Source organism: Pseudoliparis swirei, chromosome 10, assembly GCF_029220125.1.
Source record: "Pseudoliparis swirei isolate HS2019 ecotype Mariana Trench chromosome 10, NWPU_hadal_v1, whole genome shotgun sequence".
NCBI classification, from domain to species: Eukaryota; Metazoa; Chordata; class Actinopteri; order Perciformes; family Liparidae; genus Pseudoliparis; species Pseudoliparis swirei.
The window spans coordinates 608,772-635,566 of NC_079397.1; the positions used below are offsets into that span (position 1 = coordinate 608,772).

Genomic DNA, 26,795 nt, shown 5'->3' on the forward strand with positions numbered 1-26,795 from the left:
ACTGCCCTGATGTCACTGCCCTGATGTCACTGATCTGATGTCACTGATCTGATGTCACTGATCTGATGTCACTGCCCTGATGTCACTGATCTGATGTCACTGATCTGATGTCACTGACCTGATGTCACTGCCCTGATGTCACTGATCTGATGTCACTGATCTGATGTCACTGATCTGATGTCACTGCCCTGATGTCACTGATCTGATGTCACTGCCCTGATGTCACTGATCTGATGTCACTGACCTGATGTCACTGCCCACTCCATGAACAATGTGCTTCTGGCAGACGAGCTAAATGAGTTCTACTGCCGCTTTGAAAGACAATGGAGCAGTCCTGAGACAATCCCCCACAGCCCCACCAACAAGCCACAGACCATCAGCCCACCTCCCCAGCCCATCAGGGACACGCACCTCTGGAGCACCCTCCATCAACTCAGCGACGCCTCGTCATCCTGGAGAGAGCCGTCAACAGGCTGTTTAAAAAGCAGAACCCCATAAAGCAGCGGGCCCGGACTCCGTCTCCCCTCCACCCTGAAGCACTGTGCTGACCAGCTGTCTCCGGTGTTCACCGACATCTTCAACACCTCCTGGAGACATGCCACGTTCAGCCTGCTTCAAGGCCTCCACCATCATCCCGTCCCCAAAACCCAAGATCACAGGACTCAATGACTACAGGCCGTCGCCCTGACCTCTGTGGTCATGAAGTCCTTTGAACGCTGGTCCTGTCACACCTCAAGACCATCACCGACCCACTCCTGGACCCCTGCAGTTCGCCTACAGAGCCAACAGGTCTGCAGGCGATGCAGTCAACATGGCCCTTCACTACATCCTCCAGCATCTGGACTCCCGAGGAACCTCGCCAGGATCCTGTTTGTGGACTTCAGCTCTGCCTTCAATTCCATCATCCGCCCCTGCTGCAGGACAAGCTCTCCCAGCTGCACGTGCCCGACTCCACCTGCAGGTGGATCACAGACTTCCTGACCGACAGGAAGCAGCACGTGAGGCTGGGGAAACACGTCTCAGGCTCCCGGACCACCAGCACGGGTTCCCCAAGGCTGTGTTCTCTCCCTCTGCTGTTCTCCTGTACACCAACAGCTGCACCTTCAGTCACCAGTCCGTCAACCCCCTAAAGTTCGCGGATGACACCACCTTCATTGGACTCATCTCTGGCGGGGCGAGACCGCCTACAGGTGGGAGACTGACCACCTGGTGACCTGGTGCAGCCAGAACAACCTGGACTCAACGCTCTGAAGACAGTGGTGATCGTTGTGGATTTCAGTAGGAATGCAGTCCCACCCGCCCTCTCATCCTGTGTGACTCCCCGTCGACGCTGTGAGTCCTACCGCTTCCTGGGCTCCATCATCTCCCAGGACCTCAAGTGGGAGCTGAACATCGGCTCCATCTCCAAGAAGGCCCAGCAGAGGATGTTCTTCCTGAGGCAGCTGAGGAAATTCAACCTGCCAGGGAAGATGATGGTACAGTTCTACGGCCATCGTTGAGTCCATCATCTGCTCCTCCATCACCGTCTGGCACCCTGCAGCCACAGCCAAAGACAAGCGCAGGCTGCAGAGCATCATCCGCTCGGCCGAGAGGGTTATCGGCTGCAATCTGCCTTCCTCCAGGTCCTGTTCACTTCCAGGTCACTGAAAGCGGGCCAGAAAGATTGTCGCCGACCCTCCCACCCTGGACACTCCTGTTGAGTCCCTCCCTCGGGAGGAGGCTGCAGTCCATCATGACCACGACCTCCCGCCACACCAATAGCTTTTTCCGCGGCGGTCGAACTCATGAATGGACCCCGGGACTGACTGACTGTCACCCCCAGGACTACCACCTCTTCTTCCACCTTCCTCTCTCCTCCTTCTTCCCGCTCCTTCCTCTTCCTCCTCCTCCCTCTTCCTCCCACTCCTCCTCCCTCCTTGCGTTGATTGTTGTTTGTCATGTCCAAATGTTGCACCTTCCACCAAAAAAAATTCCTCGTTTGTTTGTGAAAACATTCATTCTTTGGCAATAAACCTGTTTCTGATTCTGATTTCTGATTCTGATTCTGATGTCACTGATCTGATGTCACTGCCCTGATGTCACTGATCTGATGTCACTGATCTGATGTCACTGCCCTGATGTCACTGACCTGATGTCACTGATCTGATGTCACTGATCTGATGTCACTGCCCTGATGTCACTGATCTGATGTCACTGCCCTGATGTCACTGATCTGATGTCACTGATCTGATGTCACTGATCTGATGTCACTGATCTGATGTCACTGCCCTGATGTCACTGACCTGATGTCACTGATCTGATGTCACTGCCCTGATGTCACTGATCTGATGTCACTGCCCTGATGTCACTGATCTGATGTCACTGATCTGATGTCACTGATCTGATGTCACTGATCTGATGTCACTGCCCTGATGTCACTGACCTGATGTCACTGATCTGATGTCACTGATCTGATGTCACTGCCCTGATGTCACTGACCTGATGTCACTGACCTGATGTCACTGCCCTGATGTCACTGATCTGATGTCACTGCCCTGATGTCACTGACCTGATGTCACTGATCTGATGTCACTGATCTGATGTCACTGCCCTGATGTCACTGATCTGATGTCACTGACCTGATGTCACTGATCTGATGTCACTGCCCTGATGTCACTGATCTGATGTCACTGCCCTGATGTCACTGATCTGATGTCACTGCCCTGATGTCACTGATCTGATGTCACTGCCCTGATGTCACTGACCTGATGTCACTGATCTGACGTGATGTCACTGACCTGACGTCACTGACCTGACGTGATGTCACTGACGTGATGTCACTGACGTGATGTCACTGATCTGACGTGATGTCACTGACCTGACGTCACTGACCTGACGTGATGTCACTGACGTGATGTCACTGACCTGACGTGATGTCACTGACGTGATGTCACTGACCTGATGTCACTGACCTGATGTCACTGACGTGATGTCACTGACCTGATGTCACTGACCTGATGTCACTGACGTGATGTCACTGACCTGATGTCACTGACCTGATGTCACTGACGTGATGTCACTGACGTGATGTCACTGTACAGGAAACAATGGAGGACATCGACAAGAACCGAGATGGCTTCATCGACCTGAAGGAGTATATCGGTAAGATGATGTCACTGACTCAATGTGTCGTGTCCTTGTCCAGACCGCTTGGTCACCTGGTCCACATGTCATCGGTCCTGATGGAGGTGGGAGGAGTCACGATCACACACTCACACAGGGCTCTGCCTCCGGTAACAAAGCCCTACTTGGTGCAGTTGAGATTGAACTTTTGCAAACATTTCTAGGTTTGGTGTTTTTTAATCTCCAGCTGGCCGAGTGTGGTCTTCTGCATAGTGAAGCTTGGAAAACAACTGACTGACGCATTACTGCCACCAAGTGGTGGGGAGCTGTAACTGAGCGTCTCATGGACAACAGGAATATCTCTGGAGTCTTCAACTGGTGGCCCTCTAGGTGGCGCTGTGACCCACCCAGGGGCCAGGTGGCTAACTGGTCCTCTTGTCATTGGATATGTAGACGCTGCAGCAGACACGGAACCTGGTCATATATTCTCGTTTCATTAAAGAATGTGACTTGTTGTTGGATCTTAGTTCCTCCTCTTCATCACATCTACAGGTGACATGCACACTGTAAAAGAAGGAGAAGAAGAACCCGAGTGGGTGGAGTCCGAACGCCAGCAGTTCTCCGAGTTCAGAGACAAAAACAAAGACGGAAAGATGGACCGAGAAGAAACTCTGGACTGGATTCTTCCGTCTGACTACGACCACGCCGTCGCTGAAGCCAAGCACCTGGTGCACGAGTCCGACGCCAACCAGGTGAGGTGTGGACCCGCTTCAGCTGTGCTTCCTGTTGACCTCTCGAGTCTCTGCTTCCTGTTGACCTCTCGAGTCTCTGCTTCCTGTTGACCTCTCGAGTCTCTGCTTCCTGTTGACCTCTTGAGTCTGTGCTTCCTGTTGACCTCTCGAGTCTCTGCTTCCTGTTGACCTGCATAAAAGATGGTTGTATGTCTTTTTTTCAGGATGGAAAACTCTCTAAGAGTGAAATCCTCAACAAGTACGACCTGTTTGTCGGCAGTCAGGCGACGGACTTCGGCCAGGCGTTGCTACGACACGACGAGTTCTAGGAGAGGAGAAAGGATCCTGGATGTTGTGATGGCGTTGCTTCCAGTTGGAGGCATGTTCTGGTGATGTGTCCCTGCTGACCTCTTGAGTCTCTGCTTCCTGTTGACCTGCATGAAAGATGGTTGTATGTCTTCATTAGACTTGAACTCCTCTGATCACCTCCCTCTCCTCACGGCCGTCTGGAGATGTTCTCCTTTCGTATTTCTTGGTCGTAAAGTTCAAAGACATTTCCACATCCTTTGACTTTAAATGAAAAACGTGTTCTTGTTGTTGTTAAAGTCTTTATTACAAGTTCATTTGGGATGTGCACTCCAACACAAAGTATTTGACTCCATGTTGAACGTTAACTTTTATATTCTGTTTTTCAATAAACATTTCCAGTTCAAGATGCATATGATTGGCTCTTGTTTGTTTACAGTGAACTAAACTTCTCATTCGGTTTAATAGTGTTAAAGTAGTGAATTAGTCCACATGTACTTAAAGTAACTGAGGGAAAACTAATTGATTCTATGAACATCTTTTGCATTTAGAAAGAATGTCTCCAGAAGACTCTGTTCACGTGTCGTCGGGTCAGAAATCATCAGAGTCGACAGATATCGTTAGTCTGTAAAGAGCTTCAAGAGCACAACAACAACAACAACAACAAGTTCTACGGGTCGGACCGGAGACCAGTAAGTCTTACACTGGGGGTCCGGTCACCAGTCTTACATTGGGGGTCCAGTCGCCAGTCTTACACTGTGGGTCCGGTCACCAGTCTTACACTGTGGGTCCGGTCACCAGTCTAACACTGGGGGTCCGGTCGCCAGTCTTACACTGGGGGTCCGGTCACCAGTCTTACATTGGGGGTCCGGTCACCAGTCTAACACTGGGGGTCCGGTCGCCAGTCTTACATTGGGGGTCCGGTCGCCAGTCTTACACTGGGGGTCCGGTCACCAGTCTTACATTGGGGTCGGTCAGTCTTACATTGGGGGTCCGGTCGCCAGTCTTACATTGGGGGTCCGGTCGCCAGTCTTACACTGGGGGTCCGGTCACCAGTCTTACATTGGGGGTCCGGTCGCCAGTCTTACATTGGGGGTCCGGTCACCAGTCTTACACTGGGGGTCCGGTCACCAGTCTTACATTGGGGGTCCAGTCGCCAGTCTTACACTGTGGGTCCGGTCACCAGTCTTACACTGTGGGTCCGGTCACCAGTCTAACACTGGGGGTCCGGTCACCAGTCTTACACTGTGGGTCCGGTCACCAGTCTAACACTGGGGTTCCGGTCACCAGTCTTACATTGGGGGTCCGGTCGCCAGTCTTACACTGGGGGTCCGGTCTATTTTGGTGACATCTGTTTATTATAACTCATAATAGGTAGACGGCGTTTCTTCTCACGGGAGTGTGTATGTAGCTACGTCGTCACAGAGCGGAACTAATGTTTGTGCCTGTGTTTCCTGCCGAGACGTGATCGGGGTTGCACGCGGGAAGCCTGTGCGAGATGGCGGTCGACACACAGACCGTGTAGGAATCGTAGAGATCTGCCGTGTTGCTTAACTTTTTGCCTTATCTCATCCCTGCTTCTGACGTGAGATATGGAAGGGGGCAAGCCGAACCTGACCCTGGTCTACCAGGCGGTCCAAGCCCTGTACCACGACCCGGACCCGGCCGGGAAGGAGCGAGCCTCGGTGTGGCTCGGGGAGCTCCAGAGATCGGTAAGAAAATGGGAGAGGCCGGAGACCGGAGCGGGGCACCGGAGGTGTGGGGGCCGGTCTGAGGGGCATCTCACGGGGTCTTGTTGGACCGGGTTTTCTAAAGGTACCTGTTCAGTAAAGGTCCGGTGATCTGAACTGCGCAGGCTTAGAAGAGCCGCAGGTCCCGTTAGCATCATAGCTAAACTAGCTAAATGAATGGATCACAACACTCTCCACGAGCTGCCCGGTCCACGGGCGAGTCAGCGGTTCGGACCGGCCCCGTGCACGTGCTGGCTTCAGGTTTCGATGATTAAAACCTGCTTCCGGGCGAATGTTCGGGTTTAGGTCTCAGGAGTCTAGCAGGCCCAGCTAGCATGCTAGCTGGCTAATGTCACCAAAGTTGATCAACGGTGCGAAGTTGGTGCGCGCGCACTCGGGTCTCCCTGAGGTTCAGGAGCAAGAGAGCCGATGAACCAGGTTACGCGCGTATCACCTGTAGCAGGACCGGAACCACCAGGTGAGACCGGAAAGGTGAAATACCGGAGATCCACCGTCACGTGGGTTCAGAATCACGATCAGCTGCTGGATTTCAGCTTGAGTTGGGAAGTGGTTCACCTGTTTCAGGGCGTGGCCGAGACTCGGACCGGGACGTTCTCCTGTTCGGTGGTCTGTTGGATCTGGTGTCTACCTGGTCAACCCGGTCTGGGCTTAGGGTCTACCTGGTCAACCCGGTCTGGAGTTAGGGTCTACCTGGTCAACCCGGTCTGGGCTTAGGGTCTACCTGGTCAACCCGGTCTGGGCTTAGGGTCTACGTGGTCAACCCGGTCTGGAGTTAGGGTCTACCTGGTCAACCCGGTCTGGGCTTAGGGTCTACCTGGTCAACCCGGTCTGGGCTTAGGGTCTACCTGGTCAACCCGGTCTGGAGTTAGGGTCTACCTGGTCAACCCAGTCTGGGCTTAGGGTCTACCTGGTCAACCCGGTCTGGAGTTAGGGTCTACCTGGTCAACCCGGTCTGGAGTTAGGGTCTACCTGGTCAACCCAGTCTGGGCTTAGGGTCTACCTGGTCAACCCGGTCTGGCGTTAGTGTCTACCTGTATATGTATACCCTGGTGTGCTGTGACTGCTCAGGTGTAACCTCACTTCCTGTCCTACAGATGTATGCGTGGGAGATCTCAGATCAGCTTCTGCAGCTCAAACAGGACGTTGAGTCGTGTTATTTTGCTGCTCAAACAATGAAGATGAAGATCCAGACATCTTTCTACGAGCTTCCACCTGAGACCCACAATGCACTGCGAGAATCGCTACTGACCCACATCCAGAACCTCAAAGACCTGTCGCCCATCATCGTCACACAGGTAATGCGTCTCAGTGTCCGTTTGTTGTCTTTGACAGACATTTGGACAACATGTCGAGAGAATGACATATCGGGTATTCTGTGTGTGACGGCACACACGCACACGCACACACACCTGCAGCTCCACCTGCTGAGTACCTGTTCCTCTCCAGGTAACGTGTGGTTTCACATCATGGACCTGTCTCTGTTGAACTGTAACATCATGTGTAACTCAAATACATCCAGATGCTTCTGTCAAGATAAAAATGATATTAGAGATTAATTATGTTTAACTAACAATAGCTCTAAACTGATTATTAAACATGATTAAACTGACAATATGTTTTTTAGAATAAATAATTTATTTTCTAATGAATAAAATGGTTTGCTTTCATGCAAATATCCACTATAGATTACAGGAACACAGTAACAGGTTAACAATTACAACTTTTGACTTTGGGACAGTTTGGATTATTTCCTGGGATTTCCCCACAATAACAATGTACAATAACAATGTAAAATAACTAACAATGTAAAATAACAATGACAATGTACATTAACAATGTACAATAACTAGGGATGCACCGATCAGATCGGTGCCGATATTATCGGTTTTGATCGGCGTTCTCAAAACGGCCGATCAGATGACGTAACATCTGAGAGAAAAACTATCAGACGTTTCAATCGCCGCGCACCGGAGACGATGCGCCCGGCGAGGGCCGAAGGTCAGAGGTCAGAGGATCCTCACCACCAGCGGCGTCCCGTCCCCCGAGTTGAATCTCTGGGTCGACTCAGCCGACTCTCACATGTCTGCCCCTAGAGACGCTCACGCTAAACACATTCCATCGGGAGCTAAGAGGGGTTTGATAGAGTTAGCGGAAAGAACCACGTGAAACAACATCCGCTTTTCAAAATAAGATGTCGACAAATCATACACAAACATATAAAAGTAAACAATGAACTGATTTTGTATCTTTAGAGATCGTTTCTGAGATTTAGCTTAAATTATGCTAACATTAAAACATTTTTACTGTACCAAGGAAGAGTTTATAAAAATAAGTCAGACTTTTGTATGTTAAGAAAAGTCCTGTAAATAGATTTCCCCAAGAGTTCCAGGAAATGAATAATGCAGATGTGTTCCATACATATCTGAAATCCCCTACAATAGCAATCAAACAATTTTAATGTATCAATCAGGACATTTTTCAAAGTAAAAGTCCTAAATGTTTAAAGAAATCTGTAATTTCTTTAATGTTTGAGGTGCTTTATATATGTATTTCCTCATAGTCCTCATAGCAATAATGCTACACAATAAATAGAATGCTTCAATCGACACCGTGATCGGTATTATCGGATCGGCAGGTACTGATTTCAGTGATCGGTATTATCGGATCGACAGGTACTGATTTCAGTGATCGGCACCAAAAACCTGAACGGTGCATCTCTAACAATAACAATGTATAATAACAATGTATAATAACAATGTACATTAACAATGTACAATAACAATGTAAAATAACAATGACAATGTACATTAACAATGTACAATAACAATAAAATAACAATAACAATGTACAATAACAATGTACATTAACAATGTACAATGACAATGTACATTAACAATGACAATGTGCAATAACAATGTAAAATAACAATGTACAATAACAATGTACATTAACAATGTACAATGTAAAATGACAATGTACATTAACAATGTACAATAACAATGTAAAATAACAATAACAATGTACATTAACAATGTACAATAACAATGTACAATGATCATGTAAAATACCAATAACAATGTACAATAACAATGACAATGTACAATAACAATATAAACTAGAACGGGCCCTCGGTAGAGCGCATACCTTCGCATATCACAAGATTGGGCACTGAGTTATGAAATTTTTTGCATTAGTTGCCAATTGGATAGAAATTGACCGCGCTATGGTAAAAAGAAGATTTTGACCTTTTCTTGACCTTTGACCCGATCGATCCCAAAATCTAATCAAATGGTCCTCGGATAATAACCAATCATCCCACCAAATTTTATGCGATTCGGTTTAATACTTTTTGAGTTATGCGAGTAGCATACAAATAAATAAATACACGGTGATCAAAACATAACCTTCCGCATTTTCAATGCGAAGGTAATAACAATAACAACCCACAATTACAATGTACAATAACAACCCACAATTACAATGTACAATAGCAACCCACAGTAACAATTACAATGTACAATAACAACCCACAATTAAAGCTGCAAGCAGCGTCGAACGGGTCCTCGCTCACCCGGTCGGGACGCCTTGGACGCCGGCCCGCTTGGCCGAGGACGCGGGCGCGCCGGTCGGACTCGACTCGGGCCGCGACTTGTAACGAGCGAGACAAGTTTGGGGCAGATTCGACAAAGTCCAGTTTTGCCACTAGGTGGCGCTTTAACTACATGAACATATTCATGCATCATGTGTCCCTATAAACAAAAACTCACGAAATCCGTGATTTAAAAGCCTCGTCCAGCTGTTTACTGACGTTAGTTATGTTAGAGTAGAGAGAGGGAGAGAGAGGAGAGAGAAGAGAGAGAAAAAGAGAGAGAGAGAGTTCTTATTCCATTCTAAATAACGGGCTAGTCTAGGATTTGCGTGGCCAGACTGAAAAAAAAATCATAATGCCTCTGGTATTGTTCAGAGGGCCGGGCCAAATGTGGAGGCGGGCCTTAGTTTGAGGACCACTGCTCTTGGCTGTCTATCAATAGCGCTCATTTTGAAAATGACGTAAGAGGGCAATACGGATCCGTATCAGACCAGCGAGGAGGGCAGTAGAGAGCGGGAGAGAGAAGAGAGAGGAGACAGAGAGAAGAGAGAGAAAAAGAGAGAGGAGAGAGAAAAAGAGAGGGAGAGTTCTTATTCCATTCTAAATAACGGGCTAGTCAAACAAATTTGGGGCGGACTGAAGGAAGTCCAGTTGAGCCACTAGGCGGCGCTTTAACTACGTGAACATATTCATGCGTCGTGTGTCCCTACGTGAAGTATAGATCACGTCATGTAAATTCAATGTAAAAAAAAAAAGTGATGAAAAAAAGCTGCCTTGTCTTGGAATCGAACACGCATCTCCAGGTGTCCAGACCAACACTTATCATGGTGAGCTTTGAGCCAGCTGGATTACAGGCAGACGTAGGAGCTCACATTATTTTGGGCAGAAAAATGTGGTTATTTTACTTCTCAATAGGTGTTCCTCGAAGAAATGTGCTTGTTTCTTCGTGTGAATATGTTCAGGCCTTGACTGGCAACACACCTGATTTTTTGGGGAAGTATTGGATGAGTTTAAGCAATAGTTTTTAACATAAAGAAATCACAGAAAGTACAAAATTATTGGCAGTAAAAAAACGTAAATTTCCTACCGACGAAAAGTCCGTTATTTTTCAGTGTTCATTGTTCAAGTCTTGAGATTCTATAAAACTTATTTTGAGCCGATTCTGTTGGCGTTTTGTGGTAGAAATCCTTCTGTGTAAAAATGGGAAATGGCCAAATCAAGCCCAAAACGGCCAAATTTGGTGAATTATTGTAGCGCCCCCTACGGTTCAAATTGCACGAAATTTGCTGTGAATGTTTCAGGCTCCATTCTGCACATATCCTGAAAGTCTGTTTTTTTCTTTTCCCCAATAGTGTTGAAGTTATGATCATTACAAAACAGGACACGCCCCTAAAATGTTCGTTGGGCCATAGATCCTTACCACAATGATATATTTGAAAAAAGATGATAGATCTTAGATGTGTTTTTCACCAAAATAAATATGGCGGAAAATTTAAGTAGGCGGAGCTTAGGGTCCTGAGAGGCTTTTTTGTAGAGCAGGTCCAAGTGGACTTGTGAAAAAAAAATCTAGTCATTTGAACATACTGGGTGAGGGGCGCCGGTCAAACTTCAGGTGGCGCTAGAGCAATTTTTGAAAGCCGAATTTCGAGGTTGGTGTCATCCGTCTATTTGCACCAAGCCTGACAAGCTTGCCAAATTTGGTGAGTTTTGGGATATGATACATACCCCCAATATGCCCCCAATGTTCAAAAATAAAAATCCAGAAGAATAATAATACCCCTAACAATTTCAATAGGTTCCTCTCGGACAGACTTAGTCGCTCGGACCCTAATAATAATACCCCTAACAATTTCAATAGGGTCCTCTCGGACAGACTTCGTCTGTCGCTCGGACCCTAATTACAATGTACAATAACAATGTCTTTTAGATCTAAATTATATTCCGTAGAATATTTAATTCATCCAATAATCGATGGCTACAGATCCAGTTCTGTGAAATACCATAAAATACTGCAGGAACCCAACCACACCTGGACCAGCAGACACCTGTACTCATTGAGCTGGCGCTTGTATCCCAAGTGACTTGCATCATGTTGCATTAACTCGGCGTAGAACAGCTACAGGAGCAGCTCAGGGTTAAGTGCCTTGCTCAAGGGCACATTGGTCATGGTCCATGCCGACGACTCATTCATCGTTTGTCGTATTCATTGAACGCGTTACTCTTTCACACTGTTCATTCTCATTGACAACATCTGTGGATCACCAGATCTCCATGTATGATTGTATCGCGATAGTCTTCGATGGGAAGACATAAACGACTTGTTGGATTATTGCCCAGCTCTCGAAGCTGGAGGTATGCTCTAACCTGCTCAAAACATAGCGTGCACCAGCTTGTTGTTCCCAAAGTGTGGAGGAAGTCCTGACTCTTGCAACATAATCTAAACAGGAAGGAAGCCTTGAAAGTAAATTTATCGAAACTTCCTCAAACCGAAGAGAAAGTCTGGTTTCGGTTATTAGTAAATGATCGTGTTTTGTTCTCTTTTTGCCTAGCTGGCTTTAGCCATCGCAGATCTGGCTCTTCAGATGGCCTCGTGGAAAGGATGCGTTCACACGCTGATAGAAAAGTAAGGATTCCCACAACCACACAAAATGTAGACCGCGCAGATGTTACACACACGTGACATCATTGTTTGGTTCCAGAAACACTCAAAGTGGGAGGTTGGCACAATACATATCTTTGCAGTGAAGTTTTTAAAGCACCACGATATTTACCTGTAACTTACACACCTGTGGATGTTTACCTGTAACTTTCACACCTGTGGATGTTTCCCTGTAATTTACACACCTGTGGATGTTTACCTGTAACTTACACACCTGTGGATGTTTCCCTGTAACTTACACACCTGTGGATGTTTACCTGTAACTTTCACACCTGTGGATGTTTCCCTGTAACTTACACACCTGTGGATGTTTACCTGTAACTTACACACCTGTGGATGTTTACCTGTAACTTACACACCTGTGGATGTTTACCTGTAACTTTCACACCTGTGGATGTTTCCCTGTAACTTACACACCTGTGGATGTTTACCTGTAACTTACACACCTGTGGATGTTTCCCTGTAACTTACACACCTGTGGATGTTTACCTGTAACTTACACACCTGTGGATGTTTACCTGTAACTTACACACCTGTGGATGTTTACCTGTAACTTACACACCTGTGGATGTTTACCTGTAACTTACACACCTGTGGATGTTTACCTGTAACTTACACACCTGTGGATGTTTCCCTGTAACTTACACACCTGTGGATGTTTACCTGTAACTTTCACACCTGTGGATGTTTCCCTGTAACTTACACACCTGTGGATGTTTCCCTGTAACTTACACACCTGTGGATGTTTACCTGTAACTTTCACACCTGTGGATGTTTACCTGTAACTTACACACCTGTGGATGTTTACCTGTAACTTACACACCTGTGGATGTTTACCTGTAACTTTCACACCTGTGGATGTTTACCTGTAACTTACACACCTGTGGATGTTTACCTGTAACTTTCACACCTGTTGATGTTTCCCTGTAACTTACACACCTGTGGATGTTTCCCTGTAACTTTCACACCTGTTGATGTTTCCCTGTAACTTACACACCTGTGGATGTTTACCTGTAACTTTCACACCTGTTGATGTTTCCCTGTAACTTACACACCTGTGGATGTTTACCTGTAACTTACACACCTGTGGATGTTTCCCTGTAACTTACACACCTGTGGATGTTTACCTGTAACTTTCACACCTGTAGATGTTTACCTGTAACTTACACACCTGTGGATGTTTCCTGTAACTTACACACCTGTGGATGTTTACCTGTAACTTTCACACCTGTAGATGTTTACCTGTAACTTACACACCTGTGGATGTTTACCTGTAATTTACACACCTGTGGATGTTTCCCTGTAACTTACACACCTGTGGATGTTTCCCTGTAATTGACACACCTGTGGATGTTTACCTGTAACTTTCACACCTGTGGATGTTTCCCTGTAACTTACACACCTGTGGATGTTTACCTGTAACTTACACACCTGTGGATGTTTCCCTGTAACTTACACACCTGTGGATGTTTCCCTGTAATTTACACACCTGTGGATGTTTACCTGTAACTTACACACCTGTGGATGTTTCCCTGTAACTTACACACCTGTGGATGTTTACCTGTAACTTACACACCTGTGGATGTTTCCCTGTAACTTACACACCTGTGGATGTTTACCTGTAACTTACACACCTGTGGATGTTTCCCTGTAACTTACACACCTGTGGATGTTTACCTGTAACTTTCACACCTGTGGATGTTTACCTGTAACTTACACACCTGTGGATGTTTACCTGTAATTTACACACCTGTGGATGTTTACCTGTAACTTTCACACCTGTGGATGTTTACCTGTAACTTTCACACCTGTGGATGTTTACCTGTAACTTACACACCTGTGGATGTTTACCTGTAACTTTCAAAAAGTAAAACTGGTTTATATGAGAGTAAATTGATATTTAGAACTATTCCTGTTGAGATTCAGAATCTCTTTTCAAACTTTATGAGAACAAAAGCAGATTCCATGCTGTTGTCCTCTAACACACCTGTCCATGCCGCTCCCCCCTCAGGTACAACAATGACATCAGCTCGATGCCCTTCCTCATAGAGATTCTCACTGTGCTGCCGGAGGAAGTTCACAGTCGATCTCTACGAATCGGAGCCAATCGTCGGACAGAGATCATCGAGGATCTGGCGTATTACTCCAGCACCGTGATCACCGTGCTGGTTGGTTTCAGTTTCCTTTATGAACTCTTTGTTATCGCTTTGAGGTTCAGTTTATGTTGTATAGCCCAAAGTCACACATCACAACCTCCCCTCAGAGGGCTGTACAATCTGTACACAGACATCCCTGACCGTTGACCTCAAGGTAAGAATTCAATTCAGTTTATTTGTATAGCCCAATTTCACAAATTACAAATTTGTCTCGGAGTGCTTTACAATCTGTACACATAGACATCCCTGCCCCAAAACCTCACATCGGACCAGGAATAACTCCCAAATAACCCTTCAGGGGGAAAAAAAAGGGAAGAAACCTTCAGGAGAGAACAGAGGAGGATCCCTCTCCAGGATGGACAGAACAATAGATGTCATGTGACCAGAAGGACAGATTAGAGTTAAAATACATTCAATGAATGTGACAGAGTGGATGAATAGTTCATAGTAGGCATATTCCACGATGGAGACGTCCACCATCCATCAGATGGAGGTAGAGAGGAGGAGTGGGCGGAGTCTCAACAGTGGGCGGAGTCTCAACAGGCCAGTGGCGTGGTCGGTAGCAGGAATTCCACGACCCAGACCTCGATGATCCATCAGCAGATAGGATCTATGCCGTCTCATAGGGTCCGATGACCCCATGATGACCCAATAGATGAACAATAGATGTCATGTGACCAGATGAACAATAGATGTCATGTGACCAGATGAACAATAGATGTCATGTGACCAGATGAACAATAGATGTCATGTGACCAGGTGAACAATAGATGTCATGTGACCACATGAACAATAGATGTCATGAGACCAGATGAACAATAGATGTCATGTGACCAGGTGAACAATAGATGTCATGTGACTAGATGAACAATAGATGTCATGTGACCAGATGAACAATAGATGTCATGTGACTAGATGAACAATAGATGTCATGTGACCAGGTGAACAATAGATGTCATGTGACCAGATGAACAATAGATGTCATGTGACTAGATGAACAATAGATGTCATGTGACCATATGAACAATAGATGTCATGTGACCAGATGATCAATAGATGTCATGTGACCAGATGAACAATAGATGTCATGTGACCAGATGAACAATAGATGTCATGTGACCAGGTGAACAATAGATGTCATGAGACCAGATGAACAATAGATGTCATGAGACCAGATGAACAATAGATGTCATGTGACCAGGTGAACAATAGATGTCAGTTGGAAGATAGTTAAACAATTTATAACATACATATTTGTATGGAGGTATATACAACTGATATTAGAGATGAATTAAATAACTTCTAAAATTCTTTTATCACACTTGAATTACAAATGACGCATTTCGTAATTTTGTCCAAATTTCATCTCAAAATAACGTTTACTGTTTCTTAATAAATTAGTTTGTGTCTGGATGGAGGCTTTACATTTATATAAAGCAATGTTTTAGATGAGAAGAGCCTCCTCCCAGATCTCGTTGTTCTTCCTCTCTTTTAGACGTCTTGTGTGGAGAAGGCGGGTAACGATGAGAAGATGCTCATCAAGGTCTTTCGTTGTTTGGGGAGCTGGTTCAACTTGGGAGTCCTTGACAGTAACTTCATGGCCAGTAACCAGCTGCTCATGGCCCTCTTCCAAGTCCTGGTGAGGTTCAAACCTGCCCACTTTCTGTTATGGGATCATCGTGCATCATTTAAAAGATGTATGAAACGGTTGTCTCCATGACAACGGTGTTCTGTTTCCACAGCAGAGGGATGAGACCTCCACCAACCTCCACGAGGCAGCGTCCGATTGCGTCTGCTCGTCTCTCTACGCCATCGAAAACGTGGAGACCAACATGGCACTGGGTCTGCAGCTCTTTCAGGGCGTCCTGACGCTGGAGACGGCGTATCACATGGCTGTGGCTCGAGAAGACCTTGACAAGTGAGAATTATGAAATATGTCCAGAAGGGCGTAAGTGAGCATCTCTGTCCATCAACGGCCCATCTCTCTGCTGCAGCAAACTGCGAAATACTTTGTGTCCAATTATGGTGCATGTTCAAGGACCTCTCCTGGCTTCATTGACTTGCATTGCCTGTATTACATTGCCACTGCCGACACCCGATCCACGACATTCGGCCGCTCTGGTCATGTGTCGTGGGAACTGGTGTGAGTGGTGCCTCCGTGAGGGGGTGCGGGGGGGCGGTGCCCTGATACCAATGTGGGTTGTATTCTTCCAGTCAAGCATTTCTGCAGTGGTCCTTACGGATGCACCTGGTGGGGATCTCTCTGAGTGCACCATTCTAGATAACAACTAGTTTCACATTCATCAAGGCAGCAGCAGTACGCTAATCGGCATTCTGAGCTTCTCTCACTGGCTGAGCTGTCCCGAATCCCACTTTGGGGTTAGTTTTCGGGTTGGGACTTATTTTATGTGTGAACTGGTCATTGACCGTGCTACGAACGGATCGGGCCCGTCTACATCCAGGATGTAGTCACACCGTACACCACAGCACGTCCGCTCGGCCAACCGACTTGTGACTCCGTCACTTCGAGCTCATCACTCTACATCCAGACTGTTTGCTGTCCTGGCTCCTGATTGGTGGAACGAGCTCCCCACTGACATCAGGACAGCAGGAAGTCTCTACAGCTTCACCCGGAAACTAAAAAGACATTTTTAGACTATATCTGGATTAAAACACAGATTAGCACTTCAGTGGCTCTTACATGGCTCTTACTTATGGTACTTTTGTAGTTCGAGTATCTTGAAGAAATGTTACTTTCTGTATTCTTGTTGTTCTGACTTTGTACTCTAGGTTGATGCACTTATTGTAAGGTGCTTTGGATAAAAGCGTCTGCTAAAGGACATGTAATGTAATTGATGTGGAGCGTCCTGTTGCTATCCTGTGGTGCATAGCCTTCTGCCCTGTTCCTGCCTGTGCCGGTGCACATCTCCACAATGTGAAGCATGTATGTTGTTTCAAGTCCCCCCTGTGTCTCTGGCTGAGGGCAACGGGTATAATACATGGTATTTTTACAGCACTTTAGGTTACGGGCTTTAGGCAATTGATTTGAATAATTCATGGGTCAATGAGGCAAATACATCAGAAAATATAATACAAAAGTAATTTTAATGATCAAATACATGACAAATAAAAAAGTGTAGCATACACATTTACTTTTGATTTCTGCCCGCAGAGTGCTGAACTACTGCAGGATCTTTACCGAACTCTGCGAGACATTTTTAGAGACGACAGTCAGGAGTCCAGGCCAGGGTATGGGAGACCTGAGGACACTGGAGCTGCTGCTGATCTGTGCAGGACACCCGCAATATGAGGTACGCAAATAACCACAAGACCCTCAGTACCAGGTACTAAAGTAACCACTACACCTTCAGTACCAGGTACTAAAGTAACCACTACACCCTCAGTACCAGGTACTAAAGTAACCACTACACCTTCAGTACCAGGTACTAAAGCAGGGTGTCCGCGGGGCATTAAAAAGTCTTTAAAAGTCTTAAATTGCTTTTCCTAAAAATAAGGCCTTAAAAAGTCTTAAATTGTCTTAAATTCAGATTGGATTGGTCTTAAATTTTTTGGGTGTCATGTCATTACGAATATGAGGCAATCTGTTCCGCCACGTCCGTATTTTGCTCCGGTTGCTCTGCGGCGTCTCTGGTGTCACCGGGCCACGCCCCTTCTCTTAAAGGGGCCCCGCGTATTCGGTCCCATCCCCTACAACGTGAAGCATCGGCTAGTTTAGAAAACATGGGGGATGCAAGTTCAACAACGGCTTGAAAAGAACGAGTGTTTCTGGTCACGGTCGGTGAAATGCTTCTGAAGCTGCGTTATGTGTCGGGAGACTTTCCAGCGGTGGAATCTCACGTGCAGAGCAAGAAGCACAGAGACTAGCGAAGGCCGCCAGCAGCCCGCGGGGCTAGCTCCTGCTCCGCCGCCGGCAACGACGTCAACTACAACGCTGGAGGTCACCGGAGGAAATCCAGCGCCGTGCAACAAAGAGCTCATCACCGAAGTCCAACGCTGCGGTGCGTTCTTAATTCTGTTCCACGAGACTCTGGACCAGACCACTGCGAGCAGACAGCTGGACTTCATGTGCGTTATTGGTGAAATGACCAGGTCCCGTCAGGATCCTGTGGAGCTCATGGGCCATGACACCAGGACCTACTTCAGCACCTCAAAGTAAGTCTAACATAAATATATGTATTAACTATCCTCTTGTATATGAGTATGTGTATCATATAGTTAAGCTTTACTCATGTGTCAAGTTAATAACAGCTATGGATAGGCGCACTACACATTAATTAGACTAATTAAAAAGAGTTTTAGAATGGTAGTAGAGTGGTGTTTACCTGTCAATATGTCTACATAGTGTTCACTAGGCTCAAGGGATGGCTCACGTTGCTTAATTTGTAAAAATAGTTTTCATTCATATTGATCCAGTCTGACATTAAAGTGGTGGTGTCATGAAGAGATGTGTTGACTGTTGTTTGGCTAATGTCTGCCTTTTCTTTCTTTTTTCCAGGAGAATGGACCAAATGTCAACTGGAAGTTTTTGTATTCATACAGTTTGAAAAGGATTGTTTTCCTAGTATATTCACAAAAGCTCAGGAGTAGACATGAACCTGTGCACAAACATCCATCACATAGAAACATGAGAACTCACACACACATACATTCTATTATGTAAATGTATTTGTATTTTAAAAGCAGCTGGAAATGTTATTTATGTTATTTTATAGATTTTTTTTGTTCAAAAGGAACTATGTTGCACGTATTTTAAAAATATATTTACTTGATTTTATAGACATTTGTTCATGGGACCTAAATGTTCTGAAAATGTTGTATTAATAAATATAATTTACAACAGCAATGACATTTGTTTTATCCTTTTGCATTACACCATACTGTTAATTTTGAACAGTGTGTTTACTTTGAATTAATTAATTTAGATTAATGTATATTTCCTTCGTACGTTAGGTCTTAAATTTTATTTAGACGTGGTCTTAAAAAGTCTTAAATTTCACTGGTTTATTCCTGTAGACACCCTGTAAAGTAACCACTACACCCTCAGTACCAGGTACTAAAGTAACCACTACACCCACAGTACCAGGTACTAAAGTAACCACTACACCTTCAGTACCAGGTACTCAAGTAACCACTACACCTTCAGTACCAGGTACTCAAGTAACCACTCCACCTTCAGTACCAGGTACTAAAGTAACCACTACACCTTCAGTTTGATCTTTCATTTGTAATAATAGTCCTCTTTCCTGGTCCCGGTTCTCTTGGATGTGTTGTGATCCAGGTCGTGGAGATCTCCTTTAACTTCTGGTACCGTCTTGGAGAACATCTGTATAAAATAAATGATGCAGCTCTTCACACCATCTTCAGACCATACATCCAGAGACTTCTGCACTGTTTGGCCCGACACTGTCAACTTGAGCCCGACCACGTAAGTCACCCGATCGGGTCTTCGGAGAACCACCTCTCATTCTGACTTTAGTATCAAATCAAGACTTACTGAATCTTCTGTGACAAATACTGTTCAGGTTCTGTTGGTTTTATTTAAAATGTCAACTCAAACTGTTTACCCAACAGGACGGAATCCCAGAGGACACAGATGATTTTGGGGAGTTCAGGATGAGAGTCTCTGACCTCGTTAAAGACGTCATTTTTCTTGTTGGATCCATGGAGTGTTTCTCTCAGGTAACGAATGTTTTCTTTTCGGTGAACATGGCGATGGATTCACTGTTTGTTCTCAGTCAAACATTCTACTTTCAAATGACTTCTGTTAGTTTATATTCTCTTTTAATGGCATGTTCTGTTTGTTCCTGTTTATATGCTACTTTAAAGCGTCTTCTGTTTTCCCTCAGCTATATTCTACATTAAAAGAAGGAAACCCTTCCTGGGAGGTGACGGAAGCTGTTCTCTTCATCATGTCCGCGATCGCAAAAAGTGTTGATCCGTGAGTATCTGCAGAGCGTTCTCTTATTACAACGTGTGTTCCTTATTGCGTTCTTCGTGTAACGCTGCTGACGTCCACTGTATTGCATTCCAACATTTAACGTTAAACTGAATGTTTTCCCTCGTCGTCCAGAGAGAACAACCCAACGCTGTCCGAGGTGCTGCAGCAGGTGGTTCTTCTTCCAGAAACCGTCCACATGGCCGTCCGTTTCACGAGCATCGAGCTGGTCGGGGAGATGAGCGAGGTCGTGGACCGGAACCCAAGATTCCTCGGTAGGACTTCATGATTTAACCCGAGAGGGGAGTTAGGGTTAACCCTAGCCCGAGTGGGGAGTTAGGGTTAACCCTAACCCGAGTGGGGAGCTCAATAGGAGGAAAAACACAGGCAATAAAAGGTTTTGAGGTGTTTTGAGAAAGGAAGAGTCAACAAAAACTTGAGCAAGCAGCCATACATGGTACCGGTGACCTGTCAGGACCGTAGGTCCGTCCGAGGTGCAGCGTTCTGTAAGTGTGTACCTGTACTCGTCTTCAGACCCCGTGTTGAACTATCTGATGAAGGGCCTCAGGGAGAAGTGTCTGGCATCGGCAGCAGCCAAGGCGATCCACAACATCTGTTCGGTGTGCAGAGATCACATGGCTCAGCACTTCCAGGGGCTGCTGGACATCGCTCGGGCCCTCGACTCCTTCGTCCTGTCAACCGAGGCCGCTGTAGGACTTCTGAAAGGTACAGCCGCACACCTGGAGCGACATTCTGGTCACATGACATCTACTTCTGGGCATCCTGAAGATCCTCGTCTGTTGCTCTCCCTCAACTTTCTGCCCGTAACAGGGTTTGGTGGGAATTGTTGCTGTTCTGGTGAGAGGGTCAGAGGGTGAGAGGGTCAGAGGGTGAGAGGGTCAGAGGATGAGAGGGTCAGAGGATGAGGGGATGAGAGGGTCAGAGGATGAGAGGGTCAGAGGATGAGAGGGTCAGAGGATGAGAGGGTCAGAGGATGAGAGGGTCAGAGGATGAGAGGATGAGAGGGTCAGAGAATGAGAGGGTCAGAGGATGAGGGGATGAGAGGATGAGGGGATGAGAGGGTCAGAGGATGAGAGGATCAGAGGGTCAGAGGATGAGGGGGTCAGAGGATGAGAGGATCAGAGGGTCAGAGGATGAGAGAATGAGAGGGTCAGGATGAGGATGAGAGGGTCAGAGAATGAGGGGGTCAGAGGATGAGGGGGTCAGAGGATGAGGGGGTCAGGATGAGGATGAGAGGGTCAGAGGATGAGAGGGTCAGGATGAGAGGATGAGAGGGTCAGAGGATGAGAGGATGAGCACTCCGAGACAAATTTGTAATTTGTGAAATTGGGCTATACAAATAAACTGAATTGAATTGAGAGGATGAGGGGGTCAGAGGATGAGGGGATGAGAGAGTCAGAGGATGAGATGGTCAGAGGATGAGAGGGTCAGAGGATGAGAGGGTCAGAGGATGAGGGGGTCAGAGGATGAGAGAATGAGAGGGTGAGAGGGTCAGGATGAGGGGATGAGAGGGTCAGAGGATGAGGGGGTCAGAGGATGAGAGAATGAGAGGGTCAGGATGAGGATGAGAGGGTCAGAGAATGAGAGGATGAGGGGGTCAGAGGATGAGAGGGTCAGGATGAGGATGAGAGGGTCAGAGGATGAGAGGGTCAGAGGGTGAGAGGATGAGAGGGTCAGAGGATGAGAGGATGAGCACTCCGAGACAAATTTGTAATTTGTGAAATTGGGCTATACAAATAAACTGAATTGAATTGAGAGGATGAGAGGGTCAGAGAGTGAGAGGGTCAGAGGATGAGAGGGTCAGAGGATGAGAGGGTCAGAGGATGAGAGGGTCAGAGGGTCAGAGGATGAGAGGGTCAGAGGGTCAGAGGATGAGAGGGTCAGGATGAGAGGGTCAGAGGGTGAGTACAGATTGTAAAGCCCTCAGAGTTTTTGATGTTGGGCTCTACAGAATAACTAACGGAGTCCTCAGGTGAGTCCACCTGTCGGGCTGCTGACCTTCACTTGACCAGCTGGCTTCAGTATTCACCCTCTGGTCAGATGACAACAGCTGGGAGAACTTCAGTACGTTAGTCTACCGGTCCAGGTCTGGCCCTCCAGTTCCAGCGTGTTTATTTACCTGTCCAGGTACAGCTCTGGTCCTGGCCCGTCTTCCTCTGGAGAAGATAGCAGAATGCCTCAGTGACCTCTGTGCGGTGCAGGTCATGGCTCTGAAGAAGGTGAGTCCTCAGCCTCGGCCCTCCGTCCGCATCCAGACGACCTTCACACCAACACTCGGTCCCTGTTTGACTTTCAGCTTTTGGCTGAGAAGTCCACAAATGGAAAGTCGGCTGATCCGACCGTCTGGCTGGACCGGCTGGCGGTCATCTTCAGGTGAGTGCACCTGTCCCGACCTTCTTAAAGGCACAGCGCAGCGGGCGAGAACACGTTGACATGCTTTGTTTCCTGCAGACACACCAACCCCATCGTGGAGAACGGGCAGACTCACCCCTGTCAGAAGGTCATCCAGGAGGTAAACGCCTGAGCTCGAGGTCACGTGATCATGTGACTTACCCGGGGGTCGGTTTCCCATGACTGACCTGTGGCTCACCTGCAGATCTGGCCCGTGCTGTCGGAGACTCTCAACGCTCACCAGGCTGACAACCGGATCGTGGAGCGGTGCTGCCGCTGCCTCCGCTTCGCGGTGCGCTGCGTCGGAAAAGGCTCCGCCTCCTTGCTGCAGCCACTGGTCACTCAGGTGAGACGCACCTGCCCTGTTTATCCTTCTGATTGGTCGGGAAAAGGCTTGAGGAGAATCCATCGGTGATATTACTGACACTCCTGTCCATGTGTTGGTTTGAATCTTAACACACTGTATTGGTTCTGATTGGCTGTTTGTTGTCAGATGGTGAGTGTGTATCAGTTGTATCCACACTCCTGCTTCCTGTACCTGGGCAGCATTCTGGTGGATGAATATGGCATGGAGGAGGGCTGCAGGCAGGGACTGCTTGATATGTTACAGGTAAACACACCAACACACCTGTAGAACAGGTCGACACACCAACACACCTGTAGAACAGGTCAACACACCTGTAGAACAGGTCGACACACCAACACACCTGTAGAACAGGTCAACACACCAACACACCTGTAGAACAGGTCGACACACCAACACACCTGTAGAACAGGTCGACACACCAACACACCTGTAGAACAGGTCGACACACCAACACACCTGTAGAACAGGTCGACACACCAACACACCTGTAGAACAGGTCGACACACCAACACACCTGTAGAACAGGTCGACACACCAACACACCTGTAGAACAGGTCGACACACCAACACACCTGTAGAACAGGTCGCCACACCAACACACCTGTAGAACAGGTCAACACACCAACACACCTGTAGAACAGGTCGACACACCAACACACCTGTAGAACAGGTCGACACACCAACACACCTGTAGAACAGGTCGACACACCTGTAGAACAGGTCGACACACCTGTAGAACAGGTCGACACACCTGTAGAACAGGTCGACACACCAACACACCTGTAGAACAGGTCAACACACCTGTAGAACAGGTCAACACACCTGTAGAACAGGTCGACACACCAACACACCTGTAGAACAGGTCGACACACCAACAGGACGGGTTCCGTGTGGCGGGTTGTGCACAAAAACTCGACTCAAGAAGCGTCGGAGCGTTTCTGTTCCTCGTGAGACGAGATGAACTTCGTGCGGTCGTCACAATGTCGCTAGTTGGTGAGAACTGATTCCCGTTTCCATGACGACCTCCCGCTACCTCCAGGCTCTGTGTATGCCGACGTTCCAGCTGCTGGAGCAGCCGAACGGCCTGAGGAACCACCCCGACACCGTGGACGACCTGTTCAGACTGGCCACCAGGTGAGTCCACCACATCATGCACTGCGGGCGGATTCAGGACTCGTGCCTGAGCGTGTGCTTGATCTCTCTACCTGTCCAGGTTTGTCCAGAGGAGTCCCATAACTTTACTCAGCAGCAGCATCATCGTTCACATCATCCAGTGCGCCATCGCCGCCGCCTCATTGGACCACCGAGACGCCAACTGCAGCGTTATGAAGTTTGTCCGGGACCTCGTTCACACCGGAGTCGCCAACGACGTGAGTCGACAAGTCAATGATTCAAACTACTTTCAAACTAAACTGATGACAAAAGACGGAAGACTTCACGTCTCGATCCTCCAGATGACGGGATTATACGTCCGTCATCTGTTTCTATCGCTCAAAATCACAACTCTGCCTCAGAAAGGTGTGCAATCTGTACACCTACGACATCCTTTGTCCCAGGACCTCACACCGGCTCAGGGGGAACTCAGTCCAACAGAGGAACCCTAAGTGTGATAGATGTCCCGTGTGCAGAATAAACTACATTCAGGGATATGAGAGAGAATAGACGACTACGAATAGCAGCAGTGAATAAAGTAGAATAATAAAGAGGAGTCCTCTATCGGCACTCAGGTCTAACAAGACCAGTACAGAGATGAGTCCTCTATCAGGACTAAGGTCTAACTAGACCAGTACAGAGGAGTCCTTTAGCATGAACAGGTTCTCGTGTGTGTCCTCTCTCTGCAGCATGAACAGGTTCTAGTGTGTGTCCTCTCTCTGCAGCATGAACAGGTTCTCGTGTGTGTCCTCTCTCTCTAGCATGAACAGGTTCTAGTGTGTTTCCTCTCTCTGCAGGATGAACAGGTTCTAGTGTGTGTCCTCTCTCTGTAGCATAGACAGGTTCTAGTGTGTGTCCTCTCTCTGCAGCATGAACAGGTTCTCGTGTGTGTCCTCTCTGCAGCATGAGGAGAACTTTGAGCTGAGGAAGCAGCTGATTGGTCAGGCCATGGAGCAGAACGGCCAGCAGCTCATCACTCAGCTGATGCACTCGTGTTGTTTCTGTCTGCCGCCGTACACGTTGCCGGACGTGGCCGAGGTGCTGTGGGAGGTCATGGTGTTCGACAGGCCCGTGAGTATGAAGAGGAGCGGCTGCAGAGGAAGAGGAGCAGCTGGCGTGCGGCGCTCTTCCTCAGGGCCTCGAACTCTTGTGTTCCAGACGTTCTGCCGCTGGCTAGAACACGCTCTGAAAGGCCTGCCGAAGGAGACGTCTGGAGGAGCCGTGAGCGTCACCCACAAGCAGCTGACGGACTTCCACAAGCAGGTCACCAGGTGAGACGGCAGCACACTTGTCAGGAGTTCATTACCAAATACTACCTGAGGGTTGTCCACCTGCTGCCGTTAGCCACAGCTAAGGTCACTAGCTCTCCTCAACGCGACCCAGAGGTGACCTTCACCTGTTCATCGTTCTGCTCTCTCTCCTCAGTGCTGAGGAGTGTAAACAGGTGTGTTGGGCCATCAGAGAGTTCACCAGACTGTTCCGGTAGCTGCAACCTTCACACACACACCAGGTAACCACCACACACCAGGTAACCACCACCACACACACCTGTTGTCTCTTTGAAGTTAAACACCTGCTGTCTCTTTGAAGTTAAACACCTGCTGTCTCTTTGAAGTTAAACACCTGTTGTCTCTTTGAAGTTAACACCTGCTGTCTCTTTGAAGTTAACACCTGTTGTCTCTGAAGTTAAACACCTGTTGTCTCTTTGAAGTTAACACCTGTTGTCTCTTTGAAGTTAAACACCTGTTGTCTATTTGAAGTTAAACACCTGTTGTCTCTTTGAAGTTAACACCTGTTGTCTCTGAAGTTAAACACCTGTTGTCTCTTTGAAGTTAACACCTGTTGTCTCTTTGAAGTTAAACACCTGTTGTCTCTTTGAAGTTAAACACCTGTTGTCTCTTTGAAGTTAAACACCTGCTGTCTCTTTGAAGTTAAACACCTGTTGTCTCTTTGAAGTTAACACCTGTTGTCTCTTTGAAGTTAACACCTGTTGTCTCTTTGCAGGTTAAATCTTTTGTTGACCAACATTCAGAGGTGACGGCAAACAGCTGCGACTGCAGACGAGGACCCAAAGGGACGAGATGATGAAGATGAGGAGGGACTTTGAATGTGAAACGGGACAAATAACTCTGAAGGACTGACAGAGTGAGTTCTCCACCCCGACCCCCACCTCACCTGACCACACCTGCAGCAGGTGTCAGGTGGGCGGGGTCGGGTGCACTGGTTTCAGGTGGGCGGGCTGTGCTCCGGCAGGTGGGCGGGGTCAAGAGGTCACTGATCTTCATCACTCATCTATTGTAGGACGTGCCTGGCCAACAGTTTTTAAGAGAAGATTTATTTTTGGGACTTTGGTCGTGATGTTTCTGTCCGTGCCAAACCAAGAGCCACAAGATTTCCCATGATGCTCTTGGCTGAGCGGCTGCCTGTAGAGGCGTAATGCTGGAGGATTTGGCGTCACCTTTGACCTTTTTAACTTTGGTTGACTTTTAGTTGTTTTTCCACAAAGTGAGACAGAGTGAACTCTGGGTAATGAGACGGAGAGACTGACACCATGACATCATCGGTGATGTAGCCTTGTTGTAAACAATAAACAAAAAACAACTGAAACAACAAA

General features: G+C 47.3%; 2 protein-coding genes across 2 annotated transcripts; both read left to right on the forward strand.

The window, feature by feature from the left end:
* Positions 1-1,819: 1,819 nt before the first annotated feature.
* LOC130200543 (calumenin-A-like) lies at positions 1,820-4,162 on the forward strand (the record flags this gene model as incomplete). Its single annotated transcript, XM_056424929.1, is given in 4 exon segments — positions 1,820-1,829; positions 3,055-3,141; positions 3,655-3,854; positions 4,058-4,162. Coding segments are annotated over 4 exon segments (402 nt in total), but the record flags the coding sequence as incomplete, so codon positions are not given.
* Positions 4,163-5,618: 1,456 nt separating this feature from the next.
* Positions 5,619-26,795, forward strand: tnpo3 (transportin 3). Its single transcript, XM_056424928.1, has 23 exons — positions 5,619-5,851; positions 6,985-7,185; positions 12,029-12,102; positions 14,150-14,306; positions 15,790-15,933; positions 16,037-16,212; positions 17,467-17,605; positions 19,594-19,740; positions 19,887-19,994; positions 20,162-20,253; positions 20,386-20,525; positions 20,785-20,976; positions 22,399-22,490; positions 22,568-22,644; positions 22,723-22,783; positions 22,868-23,008; positions 23,156-23,272; positions 24,069-24,163; positions 24,243-24,399; positions 25,085-25,252; positions 25,340-25,452; positions 25,607-25,709; positions 26,186-26,795. Exons 1-22 carry the CDS (start codon positions 5,732-5,734, stop codon positions 25,665-25,667), a joined length of 2,772 nt encoding a protein of 923 aa, XP_056280903.1. The 5' UTR covers positions 5,619-5,731; the 3' UTR covers positions 25,668-25,709; positions 26,186-26,795.